Genomic DNA, 17,204 nt, shown 5'->3' with positions numbered 1-17,204 from the left:
GAAGAGGTATATTTGTGTTCAATTTTTTTTCAAGACGTAATTGTAACTGGGAAAAATCCTTTTGGCCAGAATGGTAAAATAACTATTTTATTTTACCTTTTTGAACATTTTTACCCTTTTAACTTTAATACCTTTTAATTAAAAAATAGAAAAAATTCAATTTATTTCAAAATAAAAAGGATATTATAAACTTTTTAAATTTCTGGCTAAATTCTGAGGATGTCCCAACAATCAGGGGCGTATTTCTTGGAAGACTCAATTCATTAGATAAGCCTAGTACATAATCACTGATAGGATCATTCCTGAAATTAACAAATAATTAATGGGCACACTTTGAAGCAAGTTGATCCTAGAAGACTAACCTCATAGCTCACTTAGATCAATCAGTTCAAGCATTGACAAACCCGGGGCTTTCACGAGTTCGCGTGAATTCATACTTCTCTTCCGAGATTATATATAGTAGTGTTATGAGATTAGAAACTGAAATCTTATATACTTATCTTCTTCTCTTTTCTTTTTAAAATTAGATAACACCTTTCTAAGTGATTCTTGCTAGCACTTTCGGTAATAGTGCATTGCATCCTCTAGAAATCCTTAATATCTCTTTGCTCTATAAACCTTTTGTACAAGAATTCCCCTTTTTGTTATATTTATAGCTTTCATTTTATGACCAAAAAAAAAGGCTTCTACGTGTCTTGCATGAGTGAAAAACACGCGAACAATTAATTGCGTAAAAAATATCAGGACACAAATTAATTCAAGTATCTAAGAGAAAATTGATACTAACTTCAAGAAGCTGTCATGGTTCCGCCTATATAATAAGTAAAAAATCCTTACATCAATTACAAGTTGCACTTTCATAGAACGAAATTGTAGTTATCTGAATTAGCCAAAAATATATAGTTAATCTCCCTAATGGAATCACGTACAATTGAGCAGTTCCAAGGCAAGACTATTTTGATTACCGGTGCTACCGGTTTCCTTTCAAAGCGTACTCTCTCTTCTCTCTTGTTATATCAAATCTGTTTAATTAAAGTACTAATTACTTATTTCCTCGGAATTAACTAAAGTTGCATTTGTTTTGATAATATTGACATATGCAGTTTTTGTGGAGAAGATACTTCGTATTCAACCAAATGTGAAGAAACTCTACCTTCTCATTAGAGCTTCTGACTACAACTCTGCCAGAAAACGCCTCACTAATGAGGTAATTAAGACGAGTTTCTTTTAAATTATATTTGATTGTTTAAATATATTTTACATCGCTAGTGAAAAGAAATTAAACTAACACGCACGTATAGGTCATGATATCTGAATTATTCAATATTATAAGGGAAAAAATGGGTAGTGTGTACTTTTGCTCTCTCGTGGAGGAGAAAGTGTTTGCAATTTCAGGTGATATTTCACAAGAAGATATGGGAATTATAAATTCTCAATTGAGAAACGAGATGTACAATGAAATCGATATAATCATAAACTCAGCTTCAACCTTTGATGAAAGGTACAAATATAAAATTGTTAATATAGTTTTCAAGTTTTTTTTTTTAAAAATAATTAAAATAATTTTATTTTCTCTAATATTTCATTTAAATTTTGTTTAATATAGATATGATATTGCAATGAATGTCAATGTGGTGGGTGCCATGAATGTCCTCAAGTTTGCAAAGAATTGTACAAAAGTGAAAATGCTTCTTCATGTATCTACCGGTAAAGTTAATAGTACTGTTTAGTCAATTTGGTTATCAATTTTAGATTGGTTAAATTAAATATGTCAAAATGAATTGAGTTAATAAATAGGAGATTATTAACCTGTCCAAACTTAAACGAATTTTATAGGTGGTCTTGTTTTGATGGGCTAATTTTGCTGCCCCAATTTATCAAATATATATACTAACATTATAATATTTTTTTTTCATGATATCAATTTTATCATATTAATAATTATCTTACATATTTTTTTAAATTCTTCATTTTATATACAGCTTATGTTTGCAGCAAAACAACAGAAATTGTACGTGAAAAACCATTAGTTATGGGTGAAACATTTAACGAAAACTCTTATTTGGATATGGATGTGGAAAGAAGTGTGATAGCAAACAAATTAAAGGAACTTGAAACTCAAAATAAAACACCAAAGGAAGTGACAACAACGATGAAAGAACTTGGCATTCAAAGGTTATTACTCCTAGATGATATATTTATGAGATAAATTCAACAAAAGAAGTGCAACAAATTCTTAAGTTCATTATTCTCGTAAAATTGAAAATATTAGTATACAACTTACTCGAAATAATTGATACATAATTAGGGCAAAGTTACATGGATGGCTATACACATATAGCTTCACAAAAGCAATGGGAGAGATGATTTTGGGACACTTGAAGGAGAATTTACAGCTTGTTTTCATACGTCCAACAATTATAACTAGTACCTATAAAGAACCATTTCCAGGATGGATTGAAGGTGTAAGGTAACTAAATACTTATAGACACAATATTACTTTTCGATTTAGGTTGTTAAAAACATAATTAAACAAATTAAATCGTGTTATTGGTTTAATTTAATAAGATATATATATCTTTTATACTATCTTTTATCTCTTCTTATATTGTTTTCTAATAACAGAACATTGGATGCATTTATTTTGGCTTATGGAAAAGGTGTTTTGAATTTCTTCTATGGTAATCCTGACTCAAAACTTGATACGGTAAGTTATTTAATTTCCTACTTTTATAATTAATTTCAACTTGCTATTTTTTACCTTTTAATTCCATCTATAATATATAAAGGCCAAAGTAAATATATGAATAGCTCCTAAAGTTGATGCATTCTCTTTTTCTTTTAGACATTTCAACTGACAATTAAATATTTGACATATGTCTAAACACTATACAGATTCCAGGTGATCTGGTGGTGAACGCAATTTTTGCAGCGATTTTAGCGCATGAAAATAATCAATGTTCTCAACATGTGCTTATTTATCACATCAGCTCTTCTTCAAGAGGCCCTCCAAGAAATTCAGATATAAAACATTTCATGTTTCACTACTTCACGAAGAATCCATGGATTAACAAAGATGGGAAAACTATCAAAGTGACAAAGCCTATATTATTTAGCAATATATCAAGCTTTCGAAGACACATTTCAATTCACTATTCCCTGCTGTTAAAGGTTTATTTTTCATATTAGTTGTTTACCTTTATTTAGTATCGTCCTTAATAATCATTTGGTTTATTATTAACAAAAATAATTGCACAATAAAATTTTGTACAGTCATATAACGTTCGATTTGTCATATGTATAAGAAAAAATCATCGCTACATATATACCTTAATGTGGAGCTTGATAATCTTTTTATAACTAGTATGTGAACAAAAATTGACGATACTTTTAAAGTGTAATTATCAAATTATTTAGATTTTTTTGAAGTTGTCTTTCAATTGTATTGCTAACTCATGTTTTTAAATGTTTCAGATGCTAAAGTTTGTGAACCTAGTGTCATTTCATCGATTTGACAAAACATATGAAAATATGAAAATGAAGATGTGTAAGGCTATACGTCTATCTGAATTATACGAACCCTACATGTTTTTTTATGAAAGGTATGCATACGTTGTAACTTTTATTTTGTTCAATATTTAGCATTACATATAACTAATAATCCAAGAATATTAATGCTAAACAATTATTTTTTTCAGCTTCGATGATGTTAATACTGAAAAATTAAGAATGACAGTGAAGGAAATCAACTTGGATGAAGTGCTTAATTTTGATCCACGATGCATTAATTGGGAGGATTACTTTATGAATACTCACATTCCTGGATCTGTGAGATACCTGTTTTAGGGATTATATATAAGCTTTTTCTATATGTATGCTTAATTATAAGATTTACTTTAGCGCTTTGATAATTAAGAAGGTTGTTTAATTTATGTGTACTCGTCATATATTTTCAATCAGGGGCGAAATTAGCATATATAATGCATGTTTTTGGAAATCTAATAATTTTTGTGCGAATCTTGTATTTGTTTTTTTTTTTTATATTAATAATGTTAAGAATAGATAGTATTGAAGCTTATAATTAATGTCAACAAAAGGAATTGGAGTAGTACTTGTAATTTAATCAAATGTACATAAGAATGATTTTTCATTCTTCTTTATATGTTTTGATTTGATTTTTTCATTCGCCGGAAAAATTTGAGAGACTCTGTCTCTGATCTGATTTTTTTCCCAATGAATTCTCATATATCCTTTTAGAACTAATAATTTTAATTTTAAATAAAATGTGTTTTGGTGGAAGAGAGGGGGGTGGAGAGAGAGAAAGAGAGTGACGATCAGGTGGAATTCCATCTTTTCCGTCGAGGTGGCGATGATAATTTTGAGATCTTGAAAAAAAAAATTAAAAATAATTTTGTAAATGAGTGTATGATTCTTTTTTATTTTTTTCAATGCATGGTTCTTTTTGTTTTATTCAAAATCAGTGCATTATTATGTTTTTGTAAGATTTTCTCAAATTAATGTGGTGGTGGTTTGATGAATGGTGGTTGAAATTGAAAGAGAAAGAGGGAAGAAAAAAGAAGGGAAAAAAATGTTTTCCACGCTCTCAAAATTTCAATAACTTTTTTCAACTTTAAATAATTCACTTATTTTGAACTATGAACTATAGAGGCCGTCTACTGTTTTCTTAAGAAATATGTAAAAGAGAAATACGTCAAATAAGTTGAGACGAAGGGAGTACTAATTCACTGTTGTCATGTTCAATATAAAAGCAAGTCTTTTTGTTGTTATGGCTGTATACATAATTTCTAAAGCCAAAAACAAGTGTATAAGAAAATGAGTTCTCTTATTGCTACTTGTTGTAAAAAGCATGACCAAATTGCTATATATAGTTATGGTTCCATTCCAAGTTCAAGGACACCTCAATCAATTTCTTCATCTCTCTTGTCTTATTTCATCATACAATATACCAGTTCATTCATTATCTTGGTTTTACTACACAAATTACTCACGCTAAGGCTCAAATCCATGGTTGGGATTTAGCCACTACTGCTAATTACATTAATTTCCAGGAATTCCCAACCCCATCTTCTTTTATGTCCTCTAATAATTCTTCCAAAAAAAATATCTCAAAACTCATAGTATCAGTACTCGATGCATCTTTAACGTTGCGCGAGCCTGTGACTGCATTTATCAAGAATCTTTCGTAGAGTTGTGGTCATTTATGATTCCATGATGGCTTACACTGTTCAAGACGCACGGCGTCTTGTAAAAATTGTGGAAGCCTATTGTTTTCATGCTGTCTCTGTTTTTAGCTATAGCTCTCTGTTTTGGGATGCCATCAAAAACCGCCTCCATCTCCCTTCATTCGTTGCAAAATTGGCTAAGAAATTTTTACTCCCATCTGGTACATACATTCCGGAAGGACTTCCAACTATCAAAAGTAGTTTCACACCTGAATTCGCAGAATATCTGCGGTTACAACACAGTTGTAACAAATTCAGCTCCGGGAACTTATATGATGCTTGCAAAGTTCTCAAGGGTCCTTATCTCGAGACACTTGCAAGATTCAATAAGTTACTCAGAATTCACAAGCAATGGGCTGTTGGCCCATTCAATCCACTGACTATATCAGGGATAACTCATCACGAATGTTTAGAGTGGCTAGACAAACAATCCCCAAATTCAGCGATTCTTGTTTCTTTCGGAACAACAACCTGCTTATCTACTGAACAAATTAAAGAGATCGCGATCGGGTTGGAGAAAAGTCAGCACAAGTTCATTTGGGTAGTGAGAGATGCTACAAAAGGAGAAGGGGAAGTCCAAATCCCAAAAGGGTATGAAAACAGAGTAAAAGAAAAGGGAATTATCGTTAAAGATTAGGCGCCCCAATTGGAAATATTGGCACACACATCGACTGGTGGATTCATGAGTTACTGTGGGTGGAATTCGTGCATGGAGAGCTTTACCATGGGAGTGCCAATAGCGACATGGCCTATGCAATTTGATCAGCCAAGAAATGCGGTTTTTGTGACAGATGTTCTTAAAATTGGAGTTGTTGTGAAGCATTGGGATCGTCGTGATGACATAATTGATTCAACCACAATTAAAAACTGTGTTAAAAAATTATTGGCTTCTACAGAAGGAGATGAGATGAGAATGCGTGCCATTGAATTTGGTAAAAAAGTAAGAGAATCAATGAAGAATTGTGGAGATCATCAAATGGAGATGGATTCTTTCATTGCTCATATTACTAGATAGATTACAAGCTGCTTCTGTTTCATTATAAGATTTACTTTAGCGCTTTGATTAGAAGGCTGTTTAATTTATGTGTACTCGCTATATGTTTTCAATCAAGGGAGGATTTAGCAGGTCTAATGTGTCTTTTCGTGAACCCAATAACTTTTGCACGAATTTTGTATTTGTATTGAATAATATAGTAACTGTAGATATCACATTCGAGTTTCCCTCCAATGTGAGACTTTTTGAAACAAACTCAAATTTTATCAGACTCCAATGCGAATATCGAATATTTGGAAAAAAAAAATCATGGTTCTTGTTGCTAATGAATATTAATGGAATATAAAGTAATCTGAATGTATAGTCTGGATTGTGATACAAAAATCTGATTTTTAATTGATAGTTAGATAATAAAGGAATATATTTAATGTGATAGAAAATCTGATTATTGGTTGATAGTTAACCTGATTAACAACAAAATGAAAGCACATTCACACATTTATAGGCATACATATTATTAATTACATATTGAACTCTCAAGCAAAGAAAAATTTTAGCGTCTAAACCTTAAGATAATAAAATGTGGTTAATTTGAGTCTAAGTTGTCTTTGATGAAGCTAATTCTAGCAACATTGAAACTTTTGCCTAATTTTTGGTGGCCATTCCCTATTGCGTGTCATGTTTTTTTTTACTCACATCTTAATAAATCGCTCTTCTAGCTTGTTTGCTAAATACTACTAGTACTTTTAGGCCACACTAAGCTACTTTTTATCTAGACTAGATGGTGAAATTGGCTATATGAATATCTCTTAATTATTTATTTTTGAACTTCTGATTTTCACTCACATGCTACACAAACTTTTAATATCAAACATTTTAGATATATCTACTTATCAAGGTATCTAACAGTACATGACAAGGTTATTATATTTTTTGACATTATAATACTTCTTTTTTTTAACATTAAGTTAATTAATGGCTATGTACGATTTAAAGAGGAATTCAAAACTTGAAGTATGTTTAGTTATTCTTTTCTTCTTTTAAGTTCCTGTACTATAGAATAAGTTTCATTTTACTAGCCCACATAATTAGAAAAAAGATTTGCAAATAAATATCCACTTGGACCACAACTTTGAAATATTAGTCTTTCAAATCTAGACCTCCCAACCCAAAATAAGCTACATAGACAGTATATATCAATTTAGAGGTGGCAAATTAGCAAAAACAAATTAGTTTAATTTTTTCAAGTTTGGGCCCATTAACGACACTTTTATTTATTAGCTCAAACTTCTTTTAATTTGACTCACTTCAGCTTATAAAAGTTATATTGACATGTGGTTCAAATTGAGCAATGAAATTTTTTTATCAGATAACAGTTTTTACATTAACATATTTGATAAATTTCAAAACGTTTATGAAGGTTAAATATAGTATTTAAGTTTAGGATAAATTATACATAATATTTATGTGTGTTTATTGAGAAAATCAATTCGTTGAGGGGTGTAATGTATAAATATTGAATAAATAGAGTATATATATATATATATATATATATATATATATATATATGACAGTGATTCAAATTTTAAGAAATACCTTATATATTATGTGATATTTTTCGCGAGGAAATTGGAATGAATACTCTCACCCTTTATAGAACCTAGGGTAGAAGATAGATAATAACGTAAGCATGTGTTAAATGGATTAATTTTAGCAAAAGACAATAATTTATTCAAAAAGAATTTCGAGACGTAATTGTAATTGAGGTTATCCCTACACTATATTTTTTTTCTCCGTAAACCTTTTGTATAGGAATTTTTCTTCTGTTATTTTAGCCTCCATTATCAAATATATAAGATATGTTATCTCTTAGGATTATAGGATATATAAAAATAATTAGATAGTATAAAAAAAATTAATATTCTTCGCATACATAGGTTAAGCTCAATATTAGATTTAACTTATATTCACCGAAATCATACAATTTTTATATATATATCACATATTTTCTGTCACAAATAGAACATGGACTAAAAGTGGATGTATAAGTCTGTCACAAAGTTATCTTTTATTTTAAAAATAAATCGTAACAAAAAAATATAATAATATCCATAATACTAAATTGTTAATTCATTAATAATTTAATGAAAATTGTATCACTAAACGTAGCCATCTCAGAAAAATTTTAATAGCTCAGTTGATTGGCTATATGAACTCTCACCTTATTGGTTAGGATTCGATTCCCACACTTTAGCATAATAACCACTTACCTTACATGTTTCATTATCCGCTATATATAAGTGCTACTACTTTGCAAGGATCCATACATCAATTACAAGTTGTACTTTCATAGTACTTAATTTTGGTCTTCTAAATTAGCCACAAAAAAAAAAAAAAAAGCTTAGGTGATGGAATCACGTACAATAGAGCAGTTCCACGGCAAGACTATTTTGATTAACGGTGCTACCGGTTTCCTTGCAAAGAGTACTCTCTCTCGACCTCGATCTACTATCTCCATATATCGATTTGTTTAATTAAATTAAAGTACTAATTAATTAGTTCCTTATAATTAACTTAATTTCATTTGTTTATACAAAATGTACATATGTGCATAGTTCTTGTGGAGAAGATACTTCGAGTTCAACCAAATGTGAAGAAACTCTACCTTCTCATAAGAGCTTCAGACAACAACTTTGCTAGACAACGCTTTATCAATGAGGTAAATAAGCTTATAAGGACCAATTTAGTTTGTGATTCCATTTAGTTTTTATTTGATCGATAATATAGATCATTTAATTGCAAGCATTCTTTTTTTATTTTACTTTTTAACTCGCTCATTTAACACTCCTAATTCACACAGGTTGTAATGTCTGGATTATTTAATGTTATAAGGGAAAGGATGGGTACAATATATCTCAGCTCTCTGGTGGAGGACAAGGTGCTACCAATTTCAGGTGACATCTCAAAAAAAAATATGGGAATTAAAAACTCTCAATTGAGAGAGCATATGTTCAAAGAAATTGATATAATCATAAACTCTGCTGCTACCACCAACTTTGATGAGAGGTACATATATATACAAATTAATATATTTTTTCTAGTTTATTTATAAAAAATATTTGTACACTTCTTTTCTTTTTTGCTAATTTTTCATTTCAATTCTGTTTGAATAGATATGATATTGCAATGAATATAAATGTAGTGGGGGCCAAGAATGTCCTCAAGTTTGCTAAGAGTTGTAAAAAAGTAAAAATGCTTCTTCATGTATCTACCGGTGAGTTTATGATTTTTCATCTCCGTTCTTAATTATACAAATATTTTAATATATATCATCGATGCATGAAACATAAACTCTTGTGTTTTTATATACAGCTTATGTTTGCGGCAAATCAACAGGAATATTATCAGAAAAATCGTTTGTTATGGGTGAGACGCTCAACAAAAACTCTTATTTGGATATGGATAAGGAAAGGAGCGTGATAGCAATCAAATTTAAGGAACTTAGAGCTCAAAATGCGACAGCAAAAGAATTGACAATAGCTATGAAAGAACTCGGCCTACAAAGGTTATTACAAGATATATGTTCATGAAGTCATATATAAAAAAGAAATTAAATTCATAATATATACTTGTAGCATTTACAACAATGCATATGGTGTTAGAAAAAACATAAATCCGCTACTTCTAGAAATGCTTAGTCAATTTCTTTCATTAACACTTTTATAATGCTGAACATACAAAAAAATTTGTTTCATTTAAAATTCAAATATTAAATTCAATAAGTAGACTTACTCTATTAAATGGGCTAGGCCTTAAAAGGACGTTAAAGATGGCTTCTCCAACCAATTTCCTAACATATGGTATGAAATTTGATCTTAATAATTAATTAGGGCAAGGTTACATGGATGGAAAAACACATATTCTTTCACAAAAGCAATGGGAGAGATGGTTTTGGGACATTTGAAGGGGAATCTACAGGTTGTTATCATACGTCCAACGATTATAACTAGTACCTACAAAGAGCCATTTCCTGGATGGATTGAAGGAGTGAAGTAAGTGTTATAATCGTCATTTTGCATATTTTACATATATATATTCTCCTCTTTTACTTTTATGTTATTTTTCTAATAACAACAGAACAGTGGATTCATTTCTTTTAGCTTATGGAAAAGGTGCACTGAAATTCTACCATGGTGATCCTTACTCAAAACTTGATGTGGTAAATAAATTTTATGTTTTTCATTTCTTTTGGCTTTTGGAAAAGGTGTACTGTGATTTTTCTATCTCTACTCATGAGCATCTCTTTAATTAGGGACGGACTAATTAAATGTACTCGTTGCTCTGACGATTAATTCTTATTACTTACATGCAGATTCCAGGAGATATGGTGGTGAACGCAATCCTTGCTGCGGTTATAACACATGAAAATCAACATTCTGAAGAAGTAGTTATTTATCACAGCAGCTCATCTTTAAACAATCCTCTAAAAATTTCAGACTTCGTGCTTTACTTGTTTCACTACTTCTCGAAAAATCCATGGGCTAATAAAGATGGGAAAACTATCAAAGTGAAGGCTCCTATGCGTCCATTTAGCAGCATGACTAGCTATCACAAACACATTTCAACTCATTATTTGCCACTGTTAAAGGTTGCAAAATTACTTTGTGTTTTATTCAACGCCCCTTGATAATTTAAATTCTACATAACTAGTACGTACGTGAACGAACTTAGCTTGATCGTGTTTTTTTTTTTTTCAAGCTACACTTTCAAATGCTAACTTGATCATGTTTTTAAATGCTTCAGATGTTAAAGTTTGTGAATCAAGTGTCATGCCATCGCTTTGACAAAACCTATATACTTATGAAAAAGAAGATATATAAGGCTATACGTCTCACTGAACTATACGAACCCTACGTGTTTTTCTTTGGAAGGTATGAATGAATACGTACGTAACGTTATAATTTCTCTCTTTCTAAGTGTATTTGTCCAATTATATATATAACTGATCGATCGATACACCAACATCATTAATGTTAAGCATATACTTATTTTACAGTTTTGATGAGGTTAATACTGAAAAATTAAGATTGAGAATGAAGGAAATCAACATGGATGAAGTGCTTAATTTTGACCCACGTTGCATCAAATGGGAGGATTACTTTATGAATGCTCACATTCCTGGTGCTGTGAAGTACCTCTTCTGAGGATTATGCTTAAGCTTTTAATTTGTGTGTACTTTTTATGCAATATTTTCGTGTCTAAAGTTAATAAAAGTGATATTAATTTGGGTTTTATATTCGAACCGACTTTCAATTCCAGTTTTTTCTTATGCAGTGAAAACATTTTACAATCTGAAGTTTTATGCTTATCAGATGAATAACTCTAAAACAAAAGTCTTTATTTTTGTATAACTTACATAAATTTCATAGTGTAAAAGAGTAAATTATATCATATTCCTACTCTTTTTCTAATTACAATAATCTCTTAAAATTTGGTACCGTTTCGGATACATAAATCACCATCCGGATACATAAGTCATCATCTGAATAAATTAATTCTGATACAAGAAGAATCCTTCTGTTGCTCTAAAAAAGGGGAACAAAATCTTTTCTGTTGCGCTTAAAAAAGAATAGAAACGTAAAATAAAATATCTTATCCATAAATCACGCAATTACGTATGTTGTTGTCACCCAAAACATAACAACTTCAAAAAATTCAAATTTCAAATTTATTCTCCCAAATTGTCAAAAGTCTTTTCAATTTTGATTGAAAATCATTGAAAAATTGAGTTGATACATCCTGAATTTCTCTATTTTGTTGAGACATTCAAAAATAAAAAAAAGTGAGGTGAGTTATGAATAGTTGTTTGACAAAATAATTCTTTCATGGATGTTGAATTAGCCATTGCAACTTGGAGATCGATGAGGTGAGGAAAATCTGGAGATCTTATACATTATTGAGACGAGCGTTGCTTTACAATTGTTTGACGATCCTCTCAATTTTTATTCAAAATTGTTGAAATTTTTTTGAGATTCAAAATTCTTGGATGCGGCTTCTCTCAATTTTCCTTGTCTCTATTTCCCCAAGTTCTAGCTTTGATTAATGACATATGGCATAGATTAGATTTAATGGCTGGGATTAAATTAATTAAAATATATCTCTAACCATGATTTAGATAATAAATATACTATTATATCAATTAAAAATAGTCCTATTATTCCAATTATTTTAATCTTTTCTCTCTATTCCCTGAAGAATTTTCTTTGCTGTCATTTTGCAACACCGAAAAGGGGAATTAAAATGAACATTAAAGATTTTACAAAATAGAAAGTGCTATTGGTGGGAGTCTTCATACAATAGGTGTCTATGACTTTATATATATATAATCATCCTTTTTCAACCAAAAAACAAACACTTTCATGTTACCAATGAGGATTGTCGGGAAGTAGTAAGTATCCCTCAGTCCTTAATCAGAGGTCTCAGAAATTCAAATTTTCTCAGGTATAAAGTCATTTTTATTAGGGAGCGTTTTATTTCCTAATATATTTTTCGATATGAATTCAAATTTAATCAAGCATACTAGACACTGAATAGTAAACATTTTCTATTTTGGAAGGAATAGGGAGAAAAGAGATATAAAAAATGGAGATGGAAATTGATTGAAAATGGAGATTAAAGAAACACCGAAAATTGATTGAAAGAGAGTCAAAAACACTTTCTTTCTATTTTGCTGTCATTTATTGAAATGGAGATTAAAGATTTTACCGATCGGAACAAGGAGAAAAGAGAGAAACAATTGGACTAGGAGGGAACAAAGAGAAAGGGGGAGAAATAATAGGACTATTTTTAATTGATATAATAATATATATATTTACTATCTAAATCATGGTTAGAGATATATTTTAATTAATTAAATCTAAGTCATTAAATCTAACCTATGCCATATGTCATTAATCAAAGCTAGAACTTGGGGAAAATAGAGAGGAGCCGGATCCAAAATTCTTCTCCCAGTTCATTGAAGATCCTTTCAATTTGATGCAAAGTTATAGAAAAAAATTTGAGATTAAAAATTCTTCTTCTAGTTCATTGGAGATTCTTTCAATTTTTATTCAAAATTATCAAAACTTTTGAGAAGATACATCATGAATATCCTCATTAGTCTGTACTTGAAGATGAAGAAACATGAGCCGAAATTTACAATGTATCTATTATGCATTGATACAACACACAAAAAGTTTTGAGAGATATTGTGTATTAGATTTTATAATTTGCAATGTATCAACTTATCAATGTATCTAATAGTAAAGGGCAAGGCTATTGTATTTTTTTAGCATTATTATACTTCTTTTTAACATTAAGTTAATGGCTACATGCAATTTAAAGATGAATTCAAAATTTGAAGTAGGTTTAGTTTTTCTTTTCTTCTTTAAGTTCCTTTATTATAGAAGAAGTTTCATTTCACTAGCCTATATATTTAGAAAAGAAGATTTGCAATGAATATCCTCATGGACCACAACTTTGAAATATTAGTCCTTCAGACCTAAACAAATTCGTTTAATTTGTTCAAGTTTGGCGCAATATTGACACTTTTATTTATTAACTCAACTTCTTTTAATTGACTTATTTCAGCTCATAAAAGTTATATTGATATATAGTTTAAAATGATCAATAAGAAATCTTATCTAATAACAATTTTTACACTGACATATTAGATAAATTTCAAAATGTTTATGAAGCTTAGAAATAATATTTAAATTTAGGATACTTAATCATACATAATATTTACGTGTTTTTACTGAAAAGGTTAATTTGTTAAGGATGATGAACTAATGCAATGTATAAATATTATATAACTGTGTATATGAATGTATATACATTTATGATACATAGTTATACATCATATATACATGGTTATATAATATCTGCATATACATAGGACCATTTAATTTTTTTTGAGTTGCCTATATTGTTACTAATTTTTTTTATAAATACCTTATATATACAATGTAATTTTTTGTTGTGTGCGCGCGTGTGTGTGGGCGCTGTTTTATTTAAAAACATATTATTTAGACTGGTTTAGAGTCGCCACTTAATTTTTTAAGGGAAATTAAGAAAACTTATTTTTCAAAAGATTAAAACAGTAAATCTAATGAAAATATTTAAAGGGGGTTCGGGGTTCTTATTAGCATTTCGGAAAGGGTTTGAAAGCACCCGAAATGCCCGCTAATGCGCGATTATCCGGCAATTAATTATTTGGCTAAAAATTAACTTAATTTGAATTGAGTAATTTTTAGGGAAAATTAGCAATTAAGTCATAATACATAACATAATTAGTCAAAATAACAACACTTTAAAATATTTATTTAAAATGGAAGAATGACAATAATTTTATAAAATAATATGTATTCAGATTTTAGTATTTTATTTATGGAAAGAGTCCTATATTAGACTATATTATATATCAATAACCGTTTAAAGTGAAAAAAATAAAATAAACCAATACCATTAACCTTTTTTCATCACCATTCACGTTTCTTTCCCAACTTTCACGTTTCTTCCCCACCTTTCACGTTTCAAGTTTATCTTTCTTCAAAGTGCTAAATTGTTGTTCATCAAGAAATTTTCTTTATTGTTAAACGAAATCTCTTTATTAATTCAAGCATATTTCTCGGTTGGCAAGGTAATTTTCATTATCAATTTTGATTTTTTTTATTTGATGTTTAAATCACCGATTCTATACATTACGGATTTTCAGTCAAATTTTCCAAATTTTATGTGATTTTGTTTAAATATTCATCATATATTTATTAATTTCAATTTTTTTTTTTGTGATTTTCTTTTAATTTTTCAGATTTTGTAGATTCTAGAAATTCATATATATGTTTGTTTTGTTTGATATTTAATACATTTTAAAATTTGATAATATCAAAATTTGCTTTTAGGGTTTTAGATTATGGGGAAAACATCCGATTGTCTACAATGACTGATTCAATCAGAATTACTAGAGGTATACCAAATAATATTCAAAAATTTGGGGAATTTCCCTCATTTGATTTGTGTATTACCCAAGGGTTGCATTGTATTTCAATCTCAATTAGTATACCAACATGTTTGTATTTCCTTCTTAATTTGTATTCATCCTAACTGTATGCTAACAATTTTGTATTTTATTGGGTATTCTGTATTTCAATCTCAATTTATATGTGAACATGTTTGTATTTCTCTTTTGTTTTGTATTCAACCTAATTGTATACCAACAAGTTTTGTATTTTATGTGCCTACTTTACCTTTCAAAGTCACTTTGTATTTCAAATGAAGAGAGTATTTAATTTCTTTTGTATTCACAACTTTATATTCAATCTCACTTTGTATTTATAACTTTGTATTTTCATCTCATTTTTGTATTCATATATTGTTGTATTCAACATATAATTCATGGTCCATTAGTTTGTATTTTACCTTTCAAAGTCACTTTGTATCTCAAATGAAGAGAGTATTTCTTTTGTATTCACAACTTTATATTCAATCTCACTTTGTATTTATAACTTTGTATTTTCATCTCACTTTGGTATTCATATATTGTTGTATTCAATATATAGTTCAAGATCGATTAGTTACATTAACTTAATGGGATACAAATTATTGTATGCATTCAAACAGAAAAAACAGCTACTAACTAAAAAAAATAAACAATTTCATTCGTTATACATCATAATTTGGATACAAAACATCCGAAAAAAGCTATAAATCCCAATGCATACAAAGATTTCACTAATTCAATCAGGTTAAAAAACAACACTCTTGTACTCGACATATACGAATATCTCATCCAAACAAATAAAAAAATAAAAAAAATACCTTATTGTTTTTCGATTGTTCACTGGATGCGACAAATTTATAGTTGTCAATTTTGAAAAATTCTGTTTCAAAAATATGTCGTATTCAACTTGAAGAAGTTTTGAAAGTTATCAGATGAATGATTCGTAAGACTTTTTTTTTGATGTTCTTAAGAATGAAGCAAAAAAACGCTCGACGAAAAGATGGCTATTTATGCTCTTTTCAAAATGTAACTGATTTGTATTTAAAATCTTTTTTACCTTTTTAAAATTTTTTTGTTCCATGATTTTCTCTATTCTATTATTAATTATTTATATTCTTTCAAATTAATCAAAATAAAATAAATACATAACTAATCCCTTAACAAACTAAAATAATGACATTTTTAATAAATAATGAAACTGCTGCTAAAGAGTCCCACTAAAAGCTAAAATATTGCTCTTTTGAAAAATTTCCTTATTTTTTATAGTTGGAACCATTTTAAAGGGGGGAAAAAAGAGAGGAAATATGGGACTGCTATCTAAGTGAGATATCGCTTAAGTTCAACACTTTTACAAGATTATATTTTTATATCGAAGGAAGTGAATGCTTAATTAGTTTATTTTTTAGAAAATTAGTTCAGAATGGCTATCTGTCGGAAAGATTAAATTGTTGTAACCTTAAGATTAACAGCAAGTAATGACAGGTAAACAAACATAGTAAGACAAAGAGGGAAAGAGATTTGGGCCCAAATCTGATTTCTATTCGCCTGGGCCAGTATTTGGGCCCATTCAAATCACCTGTACCTGTCCTAAACTAGCATAAAAAGAAACATATTTTTTATCTTTAGGCCTTAGGCACAATTCTTTCACCTGTCCTAAATTTCTAACAAAAATAATAATAGTAAGATGACAAGGGCTTAGGCCCAAAATAACAAAATACAACTTCTTCAAAAATAAAAAGTGGGCTTTTTGTGCCTATTCCCTTCGACTTTCCAGATATGCTTCGTATTTTTCAGCTTTGGGACCCGTTCGTGAGGGCCGACTCGGACGAGTTGTCGGGTTTCAGCCCAACAAGAGAATGCAGGGAGTCATGGGTCCCAAAAAGAAACTCGGATGGATTTTTCATGAAAAAGAGAAGAGAGAGAAGAG

At 29.5% G+C, this 17,204-nt stretch overlaps 3 protein-coding genes across 3 annotated transcripts; all 3 read left to right on the top strand.

The window, feature by feature from the left end:
* The first annotated feature begins 871 nt into the window (after positions 1-871).
* On the top strand, positions 872-3,956 carry LOC125873206 (fatty acyl-CoA reductase 3-like). The gene is made up of 10 exons (XM_049554105.1): positions 872-991; positions 1,104-1,207; positions 1,302-1,501; positions 1,607-1,707; positions 1,983-2,175; positions 2,309-2,470; positions 2,626-2,707; positions 2,896-3,171; positions 3,475-3,602; positions 3,699-3,956. The coding sequence occupies exons 1-10, from the start codon at positions 916-918 to the stop codon at positions 3,844-3,846; spliced, it is 1,470 nt and encodes a 489-aa protein (XP_049410062.1). The 5' UTR covers positions 872-915; the 3' UTR covers positions 3,847-3,956.
* Positions 3,957-5,232: 1,276 nt separating this feature from the next.
* LOC125872421 (zeatin O-xylosyltransferase-like) lies at positions 5,233-5,880 on the top strand. Its single transcript, XM_049553150.1, has one exon. It carries the CDS (start codon positions 5,233-5,235, stop codon positions 5,878-5,880), a length of 648 nt encoding a protein of 215 aa, XP_049409107.1.
* Positions 5,881-8,597: 2,717 nt separating this feature from the next.
* Positions 8,598-11,530, top strand: LOC125873204 (probable fatty acyl-CoA reductase 4). Its single transcript, XM_049554103.1, has 10 exons — positions 8,598-8,721; positions 8,853-8,956; positions 9,098-9,303; positions 9,411-9,511; positions 9,610-9,802; positions 10,128-10,289; positions 10,375-10,456; positions 10,610-10,885; positions 11,041-11,168; positions 11,294-11,530. Exons 1-10 carry the CDS (start codon positions 8,646-8,648, stop codon positions 11,439-11,441), a joined length of 1,476 nt encoding a protein of 491 aa, XP_049410060.1. The 5' UTR covers positions 8,598-8,645; the 3' UTR covers positions 11,442-11,530.
* Positions 11,531-17,204: the final 5,674 nt, after the last annotated feature.

The sequence above is a fragment of the Solanum stenotomum genome, chromosome 8, assembly GCF_019186545.1.
Source record: "Solanum stenotomum isolate F172 chromosome 8, ASM1918654v1, whole genome shotgun sequence".
Classification (NCBI taxonomy): domain Eukaryota; kingdom Viridiplantae; phylum Streptophyta; class Magnoliopsida; order Solanales; family Solanaceae; genus Solanum; species Solanum stenotomum.
The sequence above is the reverse complement of the archived record's forward strand: the minus strand, read 5'-3'. Positions and strand labels throughout refer to the sequence as shown.

Excerpts from the sequence above, each read along its gene's own strand:
- LOC125873204 (XM_049554103.1), top strand. The coding sequence starts at position 8,646 with ATGGAATCACGTACAATAGAGCAGTTCCACGGCAAGACTATTTTGATT. Across the intron at positions 8,957-9,097 it reads GACAACGCTTTATCAATGAG|GTTGTAATGTCTGGATTATT; the intron begins GTAAATAAGCTT and ends TAATTCACACAG. Across the intron at positions 9,512-9,609 it reads GCTTCTTCATGTATCTACCG|CTTATGTTTGCGGCAAATCA; the intron begins GTGAGTTTATGA and ends TTTTATATACAG.
- LOC125872421 (XM_049553150.1), top strand. The coding sequence starts at position 5,233 with ATGGCTTACACTGTTCAAGACGCACGGCGTCTTGTAAAAATTGTGGAA.
- LOC125873206 (XM_049554105.1), top strand. The coding sequence starts at position 916 with ATGGAATCACGTACAATTGAGCAGTTCCAAGGCAAGACTATTTTGATT. Across the intron at positions 1,708-1,982 it reads GCTTCTTCATGTATCTACCG|CTTATGTTTGCAGCAAAACA; the intron begins GTAAAGTTAATA and ends TTTTATATACAG. Across the intron at positions 2,176-2,308 it reads AAAGAACTTGGCATTCAAAG|GGCAAAGTTACATGGATGGC; the intron begins GTTATTACTCCT and ends ATACATAATTAG.